The sequence below is a fragment of the Colletes latitarsis genome, chromosome 8, assembly GCF_051014445.1.
Source record: "Colletes latitarsis isolate SP2378_abdomen chromosome 8, iyColLati1, whole genome shotgun sequence".
Taxonomy (NCBI): domain Eukaryota; kingdom Metazoa; phylum Arthropoda; class Insecta; order Hymenoptera; family Colletidae; genus Colletes; species Colletes latitarsis.
The window spans coordinates 27,307,247-27,328,192 of record NC_135141.1 but is presented as its reverse complement, the minus strand read 5'-3'; the positions used below and the strand labels follow the sequence as shown (position 1 = coordinate 27,328,192).

Here is a 20,946-nt window from a genome sequence, read left to right as displayed (position 1 = left end):
CGAACCAGGAAGATGCGATAGGTCAGGAATATACTGGTCCCTCGATCCACGAAATTACAATATTCTTTCTTGCATAAAAATCTCAGACGCCTCGTCCTCTATTTAGTCGATAGAAATTACTCGAATTACAATTCTGAATAGCTCCGATATTTCAAGTAAAAAAATACCTGTTAAAAACACGAGCGTAAAAATAAATGACACAGCAGCGTTTCTCGGAGGGAACAATCGAGGTTTCGAGCAGAGAGAGAAACCAGGCGATGAACCTAATTTGTTCCGTGCCTGGACAGGCTGAAGTGTTGTAATAACACCGGCAAAAACGTGGAGTTTGCTATCTATTTGCGTGTACGTAGTCCGAGGTAAGACACGACAGGTTCGTAATTATGACAGAGTCTGCCAGGGAACTTAGGAAGGAGACAAAGCGTGAGAAACGATGTATTTCCAGAAAAGTGCAGCGCGCGATGAGCGAAGACGACCATTCAACACTGTCATGTTCTTAGAGTACCGAGAAGTGCTCTTCTATTTCTTCCGCAAACGACGAACCTGGCAGTGACGATCGAGCCTCTTGTTCCCTTGCACTTTCGGGAGACGCTGAGCACTCAAACGCATCCTCTGCAACAAATTCCACTTTGTAAAAGAAAAAATAATCCATACTGAATCGAGTATTCTTCTAGTTGTCGCGCGATGCGGCTGAAAGTTTCCCCCGGTTGTCGTGGTAGAAAAACAATCAGTACCCATCGAGCTATATCCCCCACAATTTTCTCTCCATTAACCTCCATAACGTGCAATTGGCTATCGTAATATGGCCGGCTATAATCTCACGGTAATCGGTGCGTCAGGGATTTAACGACGCGTCGAGTTTTCCGGTAGCAGGGAGGGCATCTGTGTCGAGGATTTTCGCACGTCTCTCGGTTCCATTGAAGCGTAGAAGCCCTGGCGCGGAGGTTGCAGCAAGCGTTACACGAGGAAGAGATTACGGGGCTGGTGTTCGGGTTCCGTGCTTTCTCTTCCACCGTCTCAATCCTCCGGCATTGTTCGGGGCCCCGGCGTCGTCCGCTTCTTCTTCCTCTTCCTCCGCGAGAGATCTTCCCACGCACGTGCCGTGGCTCTCGCACGGGTCCGCGAGGGCCCGCTGAATAATTACCAGATGAAGATACCGCCGCCTCGTGTAGGCTGAAATCTCGCCTCTCTCTCCCCCCCGTGGACGTGGTCCTCCTCTCTCCACCTCCTTGGCTAGCGTCCGACGACCGACGAGGATTTTGCAACGGTACACGCGCGCGCCTAGCCGACGTCGACGCCGTCCCCGCGCCAACGAGCAACCCACGGGGCCCCGTTCGACCCCTCGTGAACTATAACCGATCCGAGGGGCCTGCGAAAACCAGTCGGCACAGTTACGTCGGTAGCCTTATACCTGGACCGTTTCATTCATCGTCTCCAACACCACGATCGCGGTAAACTGTATCTTTAACCCTTCACTGGATAGTCTAAACTAATAATTGTTTAATATACATTAAGTAAAATAATTCGGTTCTAACATTTCGCTTATTGAATGGCTAGTTACGACTGTTTGGCTCTTAGTAACGAAGTCTGTTTTTTGTCACAGAGTTCTAGTGTAAGCAGATACTAAATAAAATGAGATTCGAATGAAATAATATAAACTCTAGACGCAAGTTTTTCGGTGCTAAAGTGCTCAAAGAGTTACAACGTTCGAAAGTTCGCTAGATCGTTGTATATTTATTTCTTTTCACTATTATGCACCGGAATGTTTGTAAACACGAGTCTACACGTAACGTTGATCGACAGAATAACGCAGGTGTCGCGATTACCATACTCGCCAAGTATCGAACAGGGTCAACGAAAAACAGTAAGACACCAGGCGATCGAAATTTTATTCGCAGCGTTTGCTTTTCAATTGCGTAAGCTCGAGTTTACCTAACCCGTAGGAACTTTTCCGAGCGTTTTTACCGTTATTGCGGCGCCTTGCGCCGATAACGCGATCACGTATCGCGTATCTTCGTCGGTGACTCGCGACGAACTTCGATGGAAATGATCGGGCAGCGTTAAAATCTGTCGAGGTCCGTGCAGCGTTTACCGCGTCCGATCCGACGATTAGGAAACAGTCTGTTTAACGCTGGCCGTGACTACTGGGCGTAATGCGCTGGACAGCCGTCGTGCTGATACCACATTGTTAAACGCATTAGGGACGGCACATTTTCTAATGGACCTGGAGGCGTTTAGAAACAGCAAAGTGGAGTACGCTTAACGAAACGAGATCCGAAGATCCGGCGAATAACCGTACGATGCTTTCGGCGTTCGCCAAAATGGCTGTAACCATTATCTTTTAAAAGTAAATAAGTCAAGGGGTTATAGGAGTTCCGTTCCTCGACAGATGGAACATTGTTCTCAAGATAGTCGATCGTAAAAAGCGAGCAGCGCGGACTGGATCGCGCGTCAGCGACGGACGGTCGTTAATGAGCAGATAATCGAATGCGCAATAGGCTGCAAAGAAGTAAGTGAATAATGGATCTGGGTCACGCGAGGCGTACGCTCCGCGAAGGCCAGCCCTCGTTATCACCGCGTGCCACATTCCCGGGAGCGATTCAGCGGCGGATAATCGCGATCGTGGCGGAAAGCGACAAAACCCACGACGAAAAAGCACCTATTCGTTCTCGTTTCCCTGAACTTTCTCCGCGAATTCGTTCTCGTTGCGTCATCACGCGGTCCCCGTGGGATCATCGCGGGAATAAGACGGTCGATCGGAGTTGCGAGCGTGCAACCGAGCGTCCGGCCGCGAACTTTATGCGCTGATTTGCATACAATCGCGCCCCGGGAGCTTCCGAGCATCGCGATCGTCCCAGAAACGTCCTCCTTTGATCCTCGACCGTCAAATCCGCGGGACCGTTTCCCATTTTGCGGGATTTTTCCGCGACATTTGAGGACGATTCCGACGAAGCTTCGGAATAAAGATGTTTTAGCGATCATTTGTGCCTCTTCGATGTTACGGCGCTCGAAGGGAGACACGAATGGGATAAGAGAGAAAAATTTGAAAACTCGCCACGCGGCGGAACGAAAGAGAAATCGCGACGATGGAGCCTCCTCTTTCCTCGAGCTTTGTTTCTAATTAACGGCAGCAGCGTGTTAATTGTCCAGCTGCCGCGTCGGGAGGCCTTAGAGATTCCTTCGTGTGGGTTGAGCAGGTTCAGCCTCGGGTTAAGCGGAATTCTTTTCGCTCGATGCAATAAACGCTTCCGCGAAAACAAATACGCGCCATCGAAACTGAATTTTTTGCGTTCCTGCGTGGTCTTCCTTTTAACAATTTAGAACTGTGCGATAAAGGTTGCCCTCTCTCGAATAATTTATACCTGGAGACCAGATTTTTATTCCTACCCTTGGTATTTTGTTTGGTTTGAAAAATTATTGGCGCTTTTACCAACGATATCTTTGTTTCTGTTTTCAGAGGTGGCAGAGAAGATGGTTCGTCCTGTACGACGACGGGGAGCTAACGTACTCGGTGGACGAACACGTGAGTTTCGCACGCAAGAACCATTTAATGCAAATTTCCGTATTCGATACCGACTACACGCGGCAAATCGAATCCTCTTAGGGAGTCTTTTCGCCGGGGCGGCGCGTATTCGTACGAAATCCACTTTGCCGCTGACAAATCCGTTTATCGTCCTGATACGGTTTCGTTCGGCTCCCTCGAAAACGGTCCGCTACAATTTAAATTTTATATCCGGCCGAAAGCTGCCTTGGAGCAGCCCGTTGCGCAGTCATCCACTTGACAAGCTTCTTATACCAGCAACAGTGGAACGCAACTGTATCCAAAACTGACATTTCGAAACATTTAAACATTACTCAAATTCCTAATGATTCTTTCTAAAATATAATAAGAATCTTTCGATTTTAAGGGGGCCAGACAGTCAGATCGAGCCCCTTTGTAAGGGATTATTATTCTTGCGAAAAGAGATATAAAAATTTCGATTTTTAAAACCTGTCACAGTGATTTCCCTCAAGAAAACAGTGGAACGGGGTTTGCTCGAACTTGTCAGCGATACAATTGAGTAACACTGTCGCGAGTTTCGACGCTCGAAGACGATTTCAGAGGACGGCATTCGGGACGCACGACCGCGCGTCGCCTTTCAAGAATCGCGAACCGTCAGACTCCGGGAACGTTATGGCAGGCAGTGAATCAAACGCTGCCCCATGAAGCGGCTCCCTCGGAGTCTAGGAGTGCCAAAGGTCGAAGTCAATTGTAGTTTGCCGGCTCGTGCACGGCCATCGGCAGCACCATCAATAGCGTCAGCATCCAGCAACGTCGCTGGACGAGAAACGGCCGCGAATCCCGGCGTCTTCTGACGTCGATGGCCACGGTAATGCTAGAAACCGTCAGAATTGATTTAAGCCCGGACAGATGGCCAGGTAATAGGCGTCCCGTCTATTTCCCTCGCGAACATCCACGTTATTCCGTGGAAAAGAAATTCGTTGGCTCCGTTAGCTCCTCGAGCCCTGGATCCATTTTTACTCGTTAACCGATCCCCCCTCGGTGTAATTGGAAGCAAATCTTTGCGAAGGGGGTCACTTAACCGGGCGAATTATCCTCGACTATTACGCGTCATTTGTAATAAATGGTGATGCCGTGGAACGCTCTTTATTCCCGGTAATTTCTAGCCAACGTCTACTGGGCGCTTCATAATACGGCGATGGTGGAAATTTAACCTTGGCTTCGAGATTGATTATTAAAATTGACGAGATGCGTCGCTTCACTCGACAGCCTCGACCAGTTCAAATTTGTTCGTACGAGGAATGGTCGCCATAAAGAATAGCACGAAATGTGTAATTTATGACTTGATGACGAGTGAGTAGCCTCGCGATTGTGAAATTTTACATCAAGAACTTGTCAGACTCGTCACTGTATGAAAAGAAATGATAGAACGAGAAATAAAAATGATTGCTTGGCAATCTGTGGAAAATTGACCAGTTGCAGTCCAAGAATTCATTTTAATAGGAGCAAGTTGTCGAGAAGTCGAGTGGCTACTCGAGTACAATTTTCCGACGCCCTTTTAACGAATATTAATATTACGATTACGAAACTCCACATAAAGATCTTTTGACGAGTCAGAGTGGCCATTGTACGCCAAGGGGTTAAATAAATCCGATAAGAATGGAGGCGAAAGTTGGTATATTTAATCTCGTTGAGATTGTCGAGTCTCCGAAATAAATGTAGCAATAATGGTTGGTCCCAGGGGAGTTCGGCGAGAAGAATTCGCGTTCTCGGTTATTTTCTGTTGTCCTTCGCGGAACGACGACGACGGGTACGCCACCCTGTCGCAGAGGCGTCGCTGTGGACGTCGTGCGCGCCGCCAGGAATATCCTGGTCTCCGACCGCGAGGGGTTTAATTTCAGTCGGTCGGTCTCCGACGGAGCGCAATTTTTGCCAAGCGTTCTATTATTGGCTGCGGACACGCGAAGACGAAATTAAAGTAACGACGTCCGATCGCGAAGGTGATACCCTGTTAAAGGCCCCGGCGCGAGCGTACGACGGTCGATTTCTGCTAGCTGGGCCCGACAACTCGGCCATCTTCGAAGCCAGATTAATGATCCGGTCGCGAGCCTTAAGAGGGCCATTCGTTTCGAGAATAATCTCGGTCGAAAAATGCGAAAAGATAATGACCGGCGTGCAGCGGATGCGCGTCTCTCCCCTTTGGTACCGCCGGACCCGGAGTCGTCCTGGTCGTCCTTGAGGTGGAATGAGAAATTGGGCTAACGGGTCGGAATTATTCAGACGAAAGCCGCCGCGGATCGCTCGCGCTCGCTACCATTGTTTCCACCGAACCTTCCAACAGAATTGCTCTTTCTTTTCACGAATCCCTTCTATACAACGTTTTTGAAGTATTACGTTCTTAAATATTCCCAAAATATTTGATATTTCAAATGTTCTCGAACGAGAGGAAAGCTTTCATGAGCTGAAGCAGGATAAGCTTACGAGAAACATCAGGATCCATCGATTTTCAGATTTAATTGTAGCGAATTTTTGTTCTGCAAATTTCTCTTGTTGAAGTTCCCTTTTCGATGGACTCCATGCTCGAAGATTCCCACAGCGCATTTTTATTCGTTGTTCGCGATGCTGTATTTTGTGTTGTATCGAGAGGGTCGTATCTGGCGTTAGTAATAAATAAATAATCAAATATGGGAGTTATCGAGTCTCGTTAGAATCGCTATCGGGATTCAAGCGCCTGGTCCCCGCCGACGTCGGGGACCAAAGAGGGTAAAAGGTAGCACCACGCGTCCCATCGCGCGCATTTATCAACGTTCTTTAAACGGGACAACCCTAATCGGTCGATTCGCGGGCCCAATAATCGATAGTTAATTGGAAATGGCATTTCTCGAGGGAGCGGCCCCTCGATCGTTCGCGGTAGCGCGATACCAGCGAAATGGTCAGCGTCGGCCAATTATGCAAATCCGCTCGCGGGAAAAGGTGGAACCAGCGAGGAATTAATCGTTCGAGTTGGAACGATTAGCTCTCTCCCTACCCCGTGGAATACGCGCTTTCAATTACCGCGGATCTCTCCCGACCAAGTACACGCCCGGAAAATTGTATCGCTGCCCGTTAATTGCGTCTCGAAAGCTTTTTCTTCTCCGCCGATAACAAGATTTTCTCATCGATACGACTCCATTAAATCTTACGTTTACGAAATGCTATATCTATAATATATTCAGGCGTTACCCAAGGTTCGCACCTCGGACCCTTGCCTTTTATTCTGTTCCTTAACGACATATTCGAAACCTTTCGTTTCTGTAAATATTTATTGTATGCGGATCACTTAAGAACTCATAACTACATTATTATTGTTTCGTATTTGTCTTTCTATTAAAAAAATGAAATACGTACTATCGTTTAATGCATCTTGATCGCAATTTTATTTTTACATTAATCGATCAAGCGGAGTTACGTAACTTTATTTTTAGCGTCTCTGTTTTACCCCGGTCTCCCCTACTTGTATCTCTTTCTGTTTTAATGGATATCCAATCCCGTGAATAAATAAATAAATAAAACGTGCTCGATGTAACGTTCATATTCGTCGTAGCGAATTTCTGTCCCCCAGGAAACGCAAGAAGTCGCGGAAATTCCAGACGCCCACGAGCCTAATCCCGTCTCGTCCGGAAAACCTGATATCCCCCCAGCGTTCGACGCTTCGAACGCGAAACGGTTTACGATCGTCGAGCATCGCAATCAAATTAAAGGCCTAATTGAAACCTCGGTCGCGACCTTACGGACCAGAAGTACGGCTATCTTGTCATCTGATCGTCCTACACGGTACCCACGGTGAAAATTAACGATCCTGTCTCGGCGCGTTTACACCTGCCAGCTGGCCGCGGGGTATGCGAGGCATCTAATTCCAGAATCGCGTTTGACCTTCCATGAGTCGCGGCCTGGCGACGGTAACGGTACCGTTTCCCTTCCAAAAAGCCCCGAACGTTACCCGGCATTCCGATGTGGCCTGCCACGAAACACCGACCACCTCCGCGCAAAGAATCTCCGCTGTTTATCTGGTTTTCCAAATGGACGTCGAGGCTGGAGGGCAGAGAATCGACGCTTAGTTCCGCGCAAAGCGACATTATCGGGAAATTAACGATCCCGTCGCGTTTACACCTGGCAGCCAGTGGCGTACACACGCTCGAACACATACACAGCCATCTAATTCCTGGATCGGCATTCTGTTTGCCCTTCTAAGGCTGGCCAACGGTGCCCGCCAACTCGACCCTTATTCCGGGCTATCTTCATCGCTACGCGAGCTACACTCATGAAAATGCGTCCTGGTATCCCCCTGGACGATCCAGCGCGTGGTCCCCGCGACCTTGTTCGGCTCGTTCGCGGTGCAAAGGTCCCCGCGAGGCGTGGTGTTGCGATTAGGAACCGTTTCGATCGTTATTCCCGCGTTTTATGGACGAGACAACGCGTCGAATCCCACGGTTCGAGGTAAAAGTCCAGCTCTTCGGGGATTCTTAATTTACGACGCTCTTAAAGAGGGAAAGCGAGGGGTACTTCTTTCCCATGCATATGGGGCCCTTTGCTTTCCCTTCGACGCGCGTCACGACTAAGTCCATAAAATATAACGACAATGGTGTTTCGTTCGAGTCTTCTGGGGACTCTTCGTCCTGGGCCTGCTGGTCCAACCATGAAAGTAAAGCAACCCTAGCAGGGCCCTGTCTTACAAAGAGAATACAAGATCTTCGGTTCACCGATTTCATTGAGATTCCGAGCACTGCAAGATCTTACTAATATACAGGGTGTTCTCTGGGAAAAATTTTAATGGGGGATTCTAGAGGCCAAAATAAGACGAAAATTAAGAATACCAATTTGTTGATGGAGGCTTCGTTAAAAAGTTATTAAATTAAAAAATTTCAAATCGTTCTGGAAAAATTATTTTCGGTTGCAGGGGTCAATTACAATCATTTTTGGTGAATGGACATACCTCAGAAATCCTACTCAGTTTCGAGAAAAAAATTCGAGAAGATGTGAAATTTTTCGACGGAAAAAAAAATTTCAAATCATTTTAGAAAAATTATTATCGTTTGCGGGGATCAATTGTAATCAGTTTTGGTCAACAGACATACCCCCGAATTCCTACTCAGTTTCGAGAAAAAAATTCCTTACCGAAAATATAATTTCTGGACAGAAATGCCTGCCCGAATTTTCATGCGAATCTTTAAAACGTCATAACTTCTGAACGGATTGGACGATTTTAATGTTTAAAAAAGCAAACTACTCGTATTTTGATGGAGAATATGTACAAATCGCAAAAATATTCGAAAAGTTGGTCCTTGTCCCCGCAAAATGACAAAAAAAACCCCATAAAAATATTTCAATTTTCAAACAGCCATAACTCCTACAATTGTGAATATATTTCAATGAAACTTTTTTCTGAAGTAGAGCTCATGGGCACCTACAAAAAGTATTAGACAACTTTTCTGTAGGGCGTCAAACAAAATTGCTAAAAATGAAAAGGGAATTTTTAAGAAAAATCGACAGGGGGTAGATGCCTAAATTTTTCGACGAAAAAAAAAATTTTTAATTAATTCCGAAAAAATTATTTTCTGTTGCGGGGGTCAATTACAACCATTTTTGGTCAATAGACATATCCTCGAAATCCTACCTACTTTCGAGAAAAAAATTCCGAAAGGTCTAAAATTTTTCGACAAAATTAAAAAATTTCAAACCGTTTTGAAAAAATTATTTTCGGTTGCAGAGGTCAATTGCAATCATTTTTGGTCATTAGACATACCCCCGAAATCTTACTCAGTTTCGAGAAAAAAATTCCTTACCGAAAATACAATTTCTGGCCAGAAATGTCTGCCCGAATTTTCATGCGAATTTTTAAAACGTCATAACTTCTGAACGGATTGGACGATTTTAATGTTTAAAAAAGCAAACTACGCGTATTTTGATGGGGAATATGTACAAATCGCAAAAATATTCGAAAAGTTGGTCCTTGTCCCCGCAAAATGACAAAAAAAACCCCATAAAAATATTTCAATTTTCAAACAGCTATAACTCCTACAATTCTGAATATATTTCAATGAAACTTTTTTCTGAAGTAGAAGTATTAGACAACTTTTCTGTAGGACGTCAAACAAAATTGCTAAAACTGAAAAAAGAATTTTTAAGAAAAATCGACAGGGCGTCGATATAAAAAAATTTTCGAATCGTTCTAAAAAAATTATTTTCGGTTGCGGGGGTCAAGTACAATCATTTTTGGTGAATAGACATACCCTCGAAATCCTGCGCATTTTCTAGAAAAAAATTCGAGAAGGTCAAAAATTTAACTGTTTAACGAAGCCTTCATCAACACATTGGTATTCTTGATTTTCGTCTTATTTTGGCCTCTAGAATCCCCCATTAAATATTTCCCAGGGGTGGCCAAACACCCTGTATATCATTATAGGGTTAGATATTCAATTAAAAAGCTTCCATGCTCCTTAAAAACTACTTGAATGGACGCCAATAAGTAAGAGGCATAGTTCAGGTATTACGTATCAGACCTAACCCAGACAGCTCAGAATTCGATTCCCCGTTTTCCTGTTTTTCTTTTCTCTATTTCTATATACAAAATATTTAATTGTAAATTAAAAGAAACGTATGAAAAAACATTGTTCGTAGTCCTCGTTAAAATATTCGATAGTCAAACAGCATATAGGAATATGTAGAGTGTAACAATTTCCAACGTCGCTCGTAGATATTATGATCTGCTCAAGCGTCGAGTACTGCACGCTAGGATGCCTCTCGGGGATCGTAATCTAGGAGCAAAGAAATGATTCTTTCGTTTACACCGGTGGAGCATTCGTAGTCGATCGGCGACTGTCGTCGAGCAGCCTCGACCCGAGCCTAATCCATCTTGCTTGTCCCCGAGGTCTAAACAGCGACTTCCTCGTGAGATAAAACGCTCCGGGTCTGGATGCAAACCACCCCCCTCGCGGGAATCTCCCGGTGCTCGGTTATCGCGGACAGTCAGGGCTTCGGGTTGACACCGGACGAGCCGCGGATTAAACGCGCACGTGCAACGACGCTCGGATGCAAATCCCGTGCACGCGTATCGGTATTAATATCGAATATAGGGGGGAGGGGGGCAGTGCACCGCGACGGTGGTAGCCATCGACGGAAAGCAACCGGAATAAAACGAGGAACGAGGGGATAATCGGACCGTGGTTGACGTACCGCGGAACGAGCAAACAGATCGTCCCGATATCTGCTGATTGGAACTTCTCGACGACCACTCGAGGGCGAGGTGGATCCACGGGATTATTTTCTCGGCGTCTAGGCTGCGGATAAATCGTAGGCTACGATTTACAAACACACACGAGGATACAGATTGTTTCGATATATGCTAATTGGAATTTCTCGATGACGAAGGGCGGAGGGGGGCCCATTCTTCGTTTCCGTGGATTAGATTTCGAATAAATTATTGCGATACGGGGACGCGTGCGTACCACAGTCAAGGTGGATCGTTTCGACGTGGATTGTTGGACGTGTCCTCGGATACTTCTGCGTCGAACCACCGGGTAGATGATTCATCGGGGAGTATTCTTTCGCGCTCCGCGATGAAATTGGCCGGCACGGTTTACGGTTAGCCGCAATTAAACTGTACTCTAATAGAGCACGGACACCGTTACGACATTAACGCGAGCGAATAATCGACGAATCGTAGGTGGAACAAAGGCACCCTTAATGGTCGGCCAACAGATTCCCCGGTTATTATCGTGGATCCTATTATGTCACGGTTCATTAACATTTATCGTCGACGCAACCGTTGTCTCGCCCGAGCCAGTCGATGGCTATCGTTTAATTGGGGTCAGCTGATTAACTTCGCGCTGGGATTGAGAATGTATCGCTGTCGGAAAAGGGGTCATTCGCATCGTCGTTGATCTTATCGACATCGTCATCGACATCATCAGCGCGCTGTAACGTTACCGAGCCGACGATGTGTTTCCTATTAGTCTCGGTCTTACGAATAGCTCTCCTCCGCCGGAGACGTTAATGACAGGATGAAAATGATAGGCTCGTCGGAGGTCTTGTTTGATCGTAAGCGTTATTCAGGCCCTGACGGTCACCTGTCGACTAATCTCTATTAGACGTTTCATCAAAACGTTCGTTCTTCTTCCGACACGCTGCTGCCAAATTTTTGGTCGTTTCTGGACGACCTTACGTCGGTCTTCACTCTTCGACTCTTCTAGACTTACCGTACATGCTATAGAATCGGTAAAATCTAAATTGTCTATTTCTGAAAATTAATTTTCTTTTTAGTCCCTCTCGATATTTAACCGATAAGAAATTACTCTTATATTGCTCAAATTAAAAAAGAAATTGATTTTCAATCAAAAATTAAGGTCACTTATATTTTTAAATGGAACTATTTTTGACTTCATGCTACTGCAAGCGACGACCGTGTTACACTATGATTGCCACGATATTTGAAATTACTCGATACATTTCACTAACGCCTCGCATTTGGACTAAACAAATAAACGTAAACATTATTACCAATAATTTATTAGTCGTTCCAACCATCTGCTGGATGTCACAGAAGTAGACTCGCAATGAACGTTTAAAAACTCAGTACCGTTTAAAACCAATAATGTCGAGGAAAGAGAGCAGAAAAAATTGGCAAAAAATCGTGTCGCGGAGTTCGAGTGAGAACGGCGACACCCAGTGGGTCGATGAAGAGCGTCGTCCGGATGGGCTGGCTGGTTTTCCGAGAAGACAATAGCGGATAAAGGCGAGCGGGCATTGGAACCGACGCCGGTTGACCGCGCGATCCGTCGCCTTTAACAGCGGCGCAGATAACAGAAGCTGGTACCGCTAGCGTGGAGATGTGGGCGCCTCCATTACCCAACTGTTCAACCTGTTCAACCCGCAATCAGACTCACGCGAGACCAAGCGAGCCCGACGACGGCTTTAAACTAGACCAAACCAACGACGGGAGGCTATGTTTAATGGGCATCGTTGCCCGCGATTTCTATCCTCGTCCCTCTTTCTCGCGTTTGTTTCTCTGGTCGTTCGTCCTTCTGCGACGGTGTGCACGGTCCTCCGTGGTTAACAGTTAGCCGGAACACGGAAGCTGGGCTTTTACGGTTCAATGGAACGCGATCCAAGGCGAGCCGTATCGATCGGGGATCGACTGTCGATTCGACGAAATCGAGGCCTGCCGTCGAAGGCCGGTGCGTTCGCGGCTCGGTGTTTTGCCCAGGCCGTTCAAACACCTGATTCTCCTTATTTCGTTAATTAATGAGATCTTTAGACGATGGACGACCGCCGTTGTCCTTTCACGAAGTCGCAATTAGACGAGCTTTACGCTAGGATCGTGAACGATCGAGCTGAGGCTTCTTTTGCTTTGGATTGTTAGCTTCGATATCGAGGTATATGTGTACATATTATTATTATTCATTTATTAACGGGAATAAACCCTTTGGTACGAAAGATATAATATGTAAGGGACTACAAATGTGGATTTTACATAGTCAAACATTGTCGGTTACAAAATCTTAACAAAATAACTTGACTTTCTAATGATCGTTCAATTATATCAGTTTTACCGTGTACAGAATTTGCATGACTATTTCTAAATTCTATTTACACAATTCTGAGATCCAAACACTGTGCGGTAACTTTCAAAATAAAGTAGAAACTGATTTTTTAAATATCTACATACACTTGAACGAAAGTTTATTTTTATTTCGATGTAACATGTTACAACGCTAACCAAAGCTCGAATTTATTCCTCCGTTGGCCCTCTGGGGGGATTACGGTTTAGGAAACTCGAAACGGAGGATTCCAACCGGGCCGGGGGGACCAATAGAAACCGTGATTCATCGCGTCGTAATTTGGGGCCCGATTTTCTGTGTGGTCGAATTTCCACGCTCGCGTAGGGAATGGAAAACTTATCGTCGCCGATGTCGGGAGCTCGAACGACCGGTTGCACGAATCCCGCGGCCCGTCGAACGGGGCTGAAACTCATTTCGAAAATTCCTGAGGGAGAGGTATGTAATTATGTGGGAATAATGGACACCCTAGGCGGGCCGAGTATGTTTGGTCCAGCTGGCTGCGGGCAATCCGCTGAAACACCGGCGGATTTATTGTCCAGGTTGACGGCGCAGCGACGTATAAATTATGATTTCTTTTTCTCCGTGCAAACGTCTCCCAGACGCTCGTAACCGATACGAACCCGGGAACTCGTCGATCCTTTCGCGAGACCCAAACTTTCGATCAGTTTCGTGAAATAGAGCTCGAGGTAGTTCGTTTCAAAGATGGACGCGATTCTCATCCGGAGAAATATTCCTATATTCGGTACACTGGCCGTAAAAAGACACTATCGCAGAAAAAAATTAAAAGAATAACGCGCGTCATACGTGTCCTGGTATCGTGTATCGTTTCGTGCGTCTCATACTTCATTGATCTTTCGTTACACGCTAAAAGGATATCTTCGTCGTTCTTCTGCTATTTTTTCATCGAAATTTGCGCAACCTGACGGAAAAGTTTCGGTATTTTCTCGAGGAAACTGGGACCTCCAGAGCAAAGGAAGAATTTTCTGTCGGGTAAGTCGGGTAAAATAAAAGCTGTGTCGAGAGGGGTTCGTGTATTTGCACCCAGAAGCGTCGAAGAAGACGGGTTGGGATGGCCAGGATCTCGGTGGCGGGAGATCCTCCAGGCTCGAGAGGCTTTTGTCGAATTTTCTGTAGCCAGCAGAAGACTGGTCGACCTCTGGTCGGCTGGTTTTTGTTCTTCCTTTTCCCGCAGACATCCTGTTGTCGTATTGCTCCCGTCCATTTGTGGCTCGATCTACCGGGACGGGTAAGAAACGGTCGCGAGGATAAGGGAATCCTCGGGTGGGACGAGGTGTTAGCCAACCGCAATTATCAGTAATGATAGCTCCCCCTTCTCTGTTTCTAGTAGCGACAGTTATTCACCGCCATATTGATGACCGGTCGCGCACGAACGAATGTACGCGATCCCCTCGCGGGTCGTCGAATCGTTTCGATTACGTATCCTGATTTGTCTGAACCTCCAACGGTGGTCCACGTATTTTTTTGAAAGTCACTTTCATCGATAGGAATTTTTAAAATGGCTATTGTAAAATACCCAGTCGAATTATAGCGTGCCCGTGGGGGGATTAAACTCTGACTCGTTCCAAAGAGAAATTTCTAGTCTTCCACAGTCCAGTATTTGCGTTAAAATTTGTTACACAGACTGTACCGATCGACCAAACGCTTATGTAAGACATGTGTATATGCAAGTCCGTGGGGTGAACATAGTGGCTAATTTTAACGACCCAGGCTGGCAAATCTATAAAAGGGATATTTATAGGTTCCTTTGGTATAGTGTTACGGATTTTCAAATTTACGTTGCTTTAGTGGGCGAAAAATAACGATCGATATTCCCATTTTGCTCGTATAAACATCAATTTTCATCTGATACCTTTCGAGAAAATGACACTGGCAGAAATGGTCCACAATGAGAATGTTTCTGTCCAACAAAATCTATTTCAATTCGTTAGTTCCACAATCTCGAAGGGAGAACCGTTTCCAATGTTTTTGAAAGTTCGAGAAATTTTGAGACCACGTCGGAGCAACGATAAAACTTTTATCTAACCGGGTGCACGGTTATAATGTGAGCGATTAGATACAACTGAGGAAACAAACTTTATCTAAGCACAATAAACTCGTTAAATATCGTGCACGGTATTTGCACAGAGCTCGTTCAGCGTACAATAAATTACGCTGGCGCGAACGACGCGCGAAATCGACTCGAAAATTAAAAATATACGATTCGTAACGTGTCAAGTTATAAATAGCAATTACAGAAAAAAGTTTGCTCATAAAAGGCTTCGCGGAGGATTATATTTTGATTTTCTTGTAGGTTATCTCTGTTGGCGCCTACACTTCTAAACATTATCAGTATCATAATTTATTTTGTAGTAACCTCGCTGACTTACTTTTACTTACATTACGAATACCCTATTTTTATCGTTTTATCGACGTGGATTTTTGCGTCGGTAAATTTTAAAAAGTGAACTTTCTCGAAAGCACGGTCTACAATTTTATTTCACGTCCTCTGCTTACTCTTTCGCTTGGAATTACTATTTTTAAAATTTCTACTCACTGTTTGAGATTTTAAAAGGAATCTCTGATACTGATCTCTGGCGAATAGTTTTATTTCGAAGCAAAACAAGATTTACATTTGAACGCGGTTCCATGCAACCTTGACAGTAACTACGAATATCAATACAAAATGCATGAGGGACGTCGTGTTGCATTATTTGCGATCATTGCTTAATAATCCGTGGTCGTACGCACGTAGACTTTCCCAGACGGCATCGTTACTTTGTCCACACCACCTGGGAAGAGCTTAGGCAGCTCCTCGTCTTTTACAGTCGGTAGGATCATCACTTTCTCGCCAGGCTGTAACAACAAATAAAGTAAATTCAGTGCTCGAGTCGTTTCGAATCTCTTTCAGTAGAATTCCAGCAGTCAACGTGTCGCAAAATTGATTTCAAAATATCCACCGGGATCCTAAAGGGTTAATCGAGGATTACGATAATAATAGATAAAGTTTTCTTACCACCCAGTTAGCAGGGGTCGCAATTTCTGGCTTTCTGTCGACCAGCTGTAGCGAGTCGATAACACGTAGTATCTCACTGCAAAGCGATAACAATATCGTTAACGTGTTCTCCATTTTTACAAGTTAAATTTAAATTTCATTTAATGTTCGACGTATATTTCCGTAAAGATTGATACGCGTATTCTCTGGATTGTTTTTTATTTTTTAAAGATACGTCATCGATAGAAAGTTCTGGTTGGTAAAATAAGAAGACTCACTCGACGTTGCGACCGGTGGATGTCGGGTAATGTATCGACAAACGCAGACGATGATCGGGACTGATGATGTACAATGCGCGAACCGTCATTGCGTTTTCTGGGTCGTCTTTGCCCGCTTCGTCGATCATGTCCAGTTTGACCGCCAAGGTGCGATCGTGGTCGGCGATGATTGGATAAGGGAAGGAGCCGGGAATGTCTCGGCAGTAAGATTTAATATCCTGTCGAGCAGGAAACGCGGTGAATTATGTGATCTACGACGGGGGGAAAAAAGTCTGTTCGCGAATTAAACGCGACAATTAGCGTCCTTAAACCAATTGTCGCGTGGAAAGATTTTTTGATATTTACTGGGAGCAAGCTGGGAATATTTCGATGGATTTGTTGCCCGGAAAATATTTTTACCGGATCGTTTACGGTTTGCAAAAGGCAGAGCAAGGTCTCGATCGTCGTACAGGCGTTAAACGTAACCACGCGTTCCTATTTATCAACACTCGCAGCTTATGTACGGACGAATCGAACGATCTGTAACCGTCTTCGGACAGTTTAATTATTCCGCTCGTGCAGCCAGCGATTTCAAACAGGAAAATAACATGACTAACCGCTTTGTAAATCACCGGTGTTGCACGATTATCAACAAAGGAACGAGAATCGGTAGCTGAATTGAATTTAAATTCTCGTTAATGGATTTCTTCGGCGCGTTCGTTCGATATCGAAACGCGTGTTTGCGTCGTGTTTACTACTTTCGTTGGGAATAATTTTTGTCGCATACGTTCACCCAGTCGACGTGGTCCTGCAGATTGTCCACGGAGTGGGCCAAAAGTTTCGTGTTCCGGCGTTCGAAATGAGGCTGATGGACCGCCAAACGGCCCAGCTCGGTGGTGCAGACCGGCGTGAAATCGGCAGGATGGGAGAACAACACCACCCATCTATAAAGAAAATAGATATTAGTTTGTTAGAAGATTTAAATGAAAAATTTAGAACGTTGTTAACGTAAGAATATCACGTTTCCACCGAAACCGTACACCTAAACCGTTGTTTTGTTACATTTAGTTTGACACAAGCACTGTTCGCGATAAAAGTGCGACCACACCGTGTCGTAATGGTTTAATTGTAGCGTTCGCGGTTACTGCCAAGGGCAGGTAAACATAACGGTCACACGTTGGAAGCAAAAGAACGATACTCGACGGAATTATGTTTATTCGTCGTGTCGATTTTCCAACGAACGAAAGAAAGATCCATCCTCTCGATTTAATTAAAGGAAACGTGGGATCGGGTATCGTCGATCAATTTTTTCCCTGCATGGAATTCTCTAATTTCCGTTACGTAACTGCGTCGACCTTTCAAGCGGTATTGCGTCATGAAAAATAAATCTAAAACCAGAAACCGGTCTCGCTGCGTTCGATTCTAATGTACACGTTAACGATTACCTGGTCGAGAGGAAAGTCTTTCGAATCGCGAGCTCGAATATCTTGGAAGCTAATCGTTGAAAAGTGATTTTCCATGATTTCGAGCGACGCGTAGAAATAAATAAAGACTCACGAATTTCCTTGCCACTCGTAGAACTCGATGGGACCCTTGGTGGAGTCCGCGCTAAAGTTTGGAACGATGGAATTGATCCTCATGATTGACTGCTCGCGTCGAAAATTACTCTGGTATTTGATGCGACCACTTTGGACGATGGAGCGCGACAAACTGATCCCAAGTTGCGTTCGAGTGATATCTGTAGGCCAGTGGTGTCCACGGGTGGGCACCTTCCGCGATTTTGCCTCCCTCTACCCACCATGCGTGCCAGTATCAAGTTCATATCGGGCGTGCAAATAGATGGCGGTTGCAACTATTTAACAAGGCCGACGTATGGGAGACAACGCGAATATCATAGCGCGTGAAACAAGCGCGAGCTACGTGATTGGACGCCTTCGAAACGCTTCAGACACGACATCACTCCTAATCGGGAGATCGGAATCGCGCGACAAAACTTTGCTCCTGCTCGAACCTTTCAATCGTGATTGTATCTCGATTGGCAACTTCCGTTTGGATTGTCGTCGAGATTAAGCGATATTTAATTTAGAACGTTTAAAACGATCAGTCTACAAATCGATAGGAGCTTATTGCTAGATAATCAGTTCGCACGGATCGTTCAAACCGTTGAATTTTATTTTGTCTCAGCGTTAAATAAAATTGGATAGATCGTGCGACGAGAAATTTCATCGACGCTCGGAGCATCGTGTATAAAACGTTCTAGGTCCCCATTACACCGTGAAAATGTTTATTACTTAATGATAATGCCGGGGTAAAATAATATCGACGATTTCTATAAATAAATTCGCGGCGTGTACGGCACGACGAAAATTTTTAATCGAGTATGCAGGCCGCGTACAAATATACATAATTGCATTGTGAATAATATGCAAAGCGCGCGCTCGTGGAAAATATGCAAAACGCGCGTTGTTAAAACCCTTAAAAGACGAAACGAATTTCCGTCAGCGTGCCATTATTGTAATATTATTCTATTAAAACGGTGCCATTGATGTCTGCAATTTGCTTACAACCCGTTCTCCGACGTTTCGACTGTTATGGGAATGTATCTACTAACAACAGCGTGCACCATATACGGGCTGTTCGGTCTGGGAAAAATTTTAATAAGAGATTCTAGAGGACGAAATAAGACGAAAATCAAGGATACCAATTTGTTGATTGAATCTTCGTTAAGAAGTTATTAACGAAATTATTCTTAAAAATCATTAATAAAATTTGTCCATCTAAACGAATTTTTTTCTCGAAAATACGTAGGATTTCGGGGGTATGTGTATTCACCAAAAATAATCGTAATCGACCCCTGGAACTAAAAATAATTTTTTTAGAACGATGTAAGATTTTTTAATTTCATCGAAAAATTTCTCCGCTTATTGAATTTTTTTCTCGAAACTGCGTAGAATTACGAGGTTATGTCTATCAACGAAAAATGATTGTAATTGACTCCCGGAACCGAAAATAATTTTTTCAGGGCGATTTGAAACGCATGAAATTTCAAGGGAATCATTCGTTCATGGTCAGACGTTATATTTTCGGTAAAGAATTTTTTTCTTGAAAGTTCGTAGGATTTCGGGGATATGTCTATTCACCAAAAATGATTGTAATTGACCCCCACGATCGAAAATAATTTTTCCGTGAAAGATTTGAAATTTTTTAATGACTTTTTAACGAAGCCTCAGTCAACGAATTATTCTTGATTTTCGTTTCATTTGGGCCTCTAGAATCTCCCATTAAAATTTTTCCCAGAGGTGTCGTTCGAAAATCGAGAACAGAATCAGTTTTTCAGCGTTGTATCGCGTTTGAGTCGGTGGTATTCGGTCTCTGGTCGATGTTCCGGCGTTTCGTAGCGGCGGAGGGCTTCCGACGATTATGGGAACGCAGCGGGAGTGGACGGTTGCGTATTCGGATTGTTTTCTGTTCGTTTTATCTACAATATTTATCCGAGCGGACGTAGCGATTATTCTCGTGGCTGTTGCCAGTCGATCCAGCCAACAACGCGCGTGGCCGACGCAAACATCGATGATAATAATTATCGTGTCACGATGGATGACTTTCTCGTTCGGGCCGTTGCCGGACCCCGCAACCGTAGTGCTCGCGGTGTGTACAGAGATATCGGATCGTTTGTCTCGGTCTGTCTGCCGCTCCCGTCACTCCGTTCCGCGGGATCACCGCCAGAGAACCCACGTAGTACGTCGTTACTCGAGCGGATTCCTATCAGTGACATGCAAATCGATCTCCCCGCTCGACCTTTGCTACGAAACGGACGTATCGCTGGTAGAAGGCGGTGTATCTGCTAGCTACGACGTACATATTTACGTATCGGTATCGTTACCTTCGATCTGTACCCTTCCAACCAAGACCTCCACCCTTTCGACCCTTGTTACAGTCCCTGGAACATCCATCCCACCGATACGGTGGCTCAACGTCTCTCTGTCGGGTCCCAAACCGTTGTCCATTACTTTTATTACACGTCTCCATATCTAGTGGATACCTTCAACCATGATTTGGAATCGTAATAATCAGAAATATTCGATAGTTCGATGGCGTCGTCGGTGCACACTTGCTTAAACCGTTCTCCATAACTTTTGTTCGAGTTTTCCCATACGTAAATATGTACATCTAGTGGATACCTTCATCCATGGTTTCGAATCGTGATAAACAGAAATAGTAAAAATACATAATTAGAGTAAATATCGATACTGATAAATGGTTCAATAACACCATTATTACTATAACGGTTTGAAGAAATTAATGTCATATAAAACATACAAAAATAATTTTATTAATACATGAAAAATATACATATTATGTGTGCATATTGCGATGAGTTGCATCGAACGAAAAGGTGAACGAAAAATGCATTTAGCACGATTATACAGCTCACTTTATCCGCTGTAAATAATATTTTAATATAGTATGCATCGCATAATAAAAAATTCACCGAAAATTCGCTAAAAAAAATTCTGGGAACCTGCCAGAGGTCCGGGGGCAGCCGAAATCATATTCGAGTTCACGAATCGTCGGTCCAGGGCCGTGAAAAGGACTGTCCCC

At 44.8% G+C, this 20,946-nt stretch overlaps 2 protein-coding genes across 6 annotated transcripts in view; one reads left to right on the top strand and one right to left on the bottom strand.

Annotated features, from left to right (window-relative positions):
- Window positions 1–20,946, top strand: part of Osp (myosin phosphatase Rho interacting protein outspread) — a 202,530-nt gene that overhangs the window by 101,371 nt on the left and 80,213 nt on the right. For all 5 annotated transcript variants that reach the window (XM_076771095.1, XM_076771094.1, XM_076771098.1 and 2 more), the window contains exon 3: window positions 3,455–3,520. In XM_076771095.1, the coding sequence (XP_076627210.1) occupies window positions 3,455–3,520 (66 nt within the window). The remainder of the gene's footprint in view (window positions 1–3,454; window positions 3,521–20,946) is intronic.
- Tpx-4 (thioredoxin peroxidase 4) lies at window positions 15,686–18,089 on the bottom strand. The gene is made up of 5 exons (XM_076770738.1): window positions 17,902–18,089; window positions 17,132–17,288; window positions 16,366–16,583; window positions 16,109–16,184; window positions 15,686–15,948 (listed from the first exon to the last, which is right to left on the bottom strand). The coding sequence occupies exons 1-5, from the start codon at window positions 17,982–17,984 to the stop codon at window positions 15,820–15,822; spliced, it is 663 nt and encodes a 220-aa protein (XP_076626853.1). The 5' UTR covers window positions 17,985–18,089; the 3' UTR covers window positions 15,686–15,819.

Bases quoted from the DNA above. Each gene is read 5' to 3' on its own strand.
- Tpx-4 (XM_076770738.1), bottom strand. From the start codon at position 17,984: ATGAGGATCAATTCCATCGTTCCAAACTTTAGCGCGGACTCCACCAAG. The intron at 16,185-16,365 runs GTGAGTCTTCTT...ATCGCTTTGCAG, and splicing joins TCCACCGGTCGCAACGTCGA to TGAGATACTACGTGTTATCG. The intron at 15,949-16,108 runs GTAAGAAAACTT...TTGTTGTTACAG, and splicing joins CGACCCCTGCTAACTGGGTG to CCTGGCGAGAAAGTGATGAT.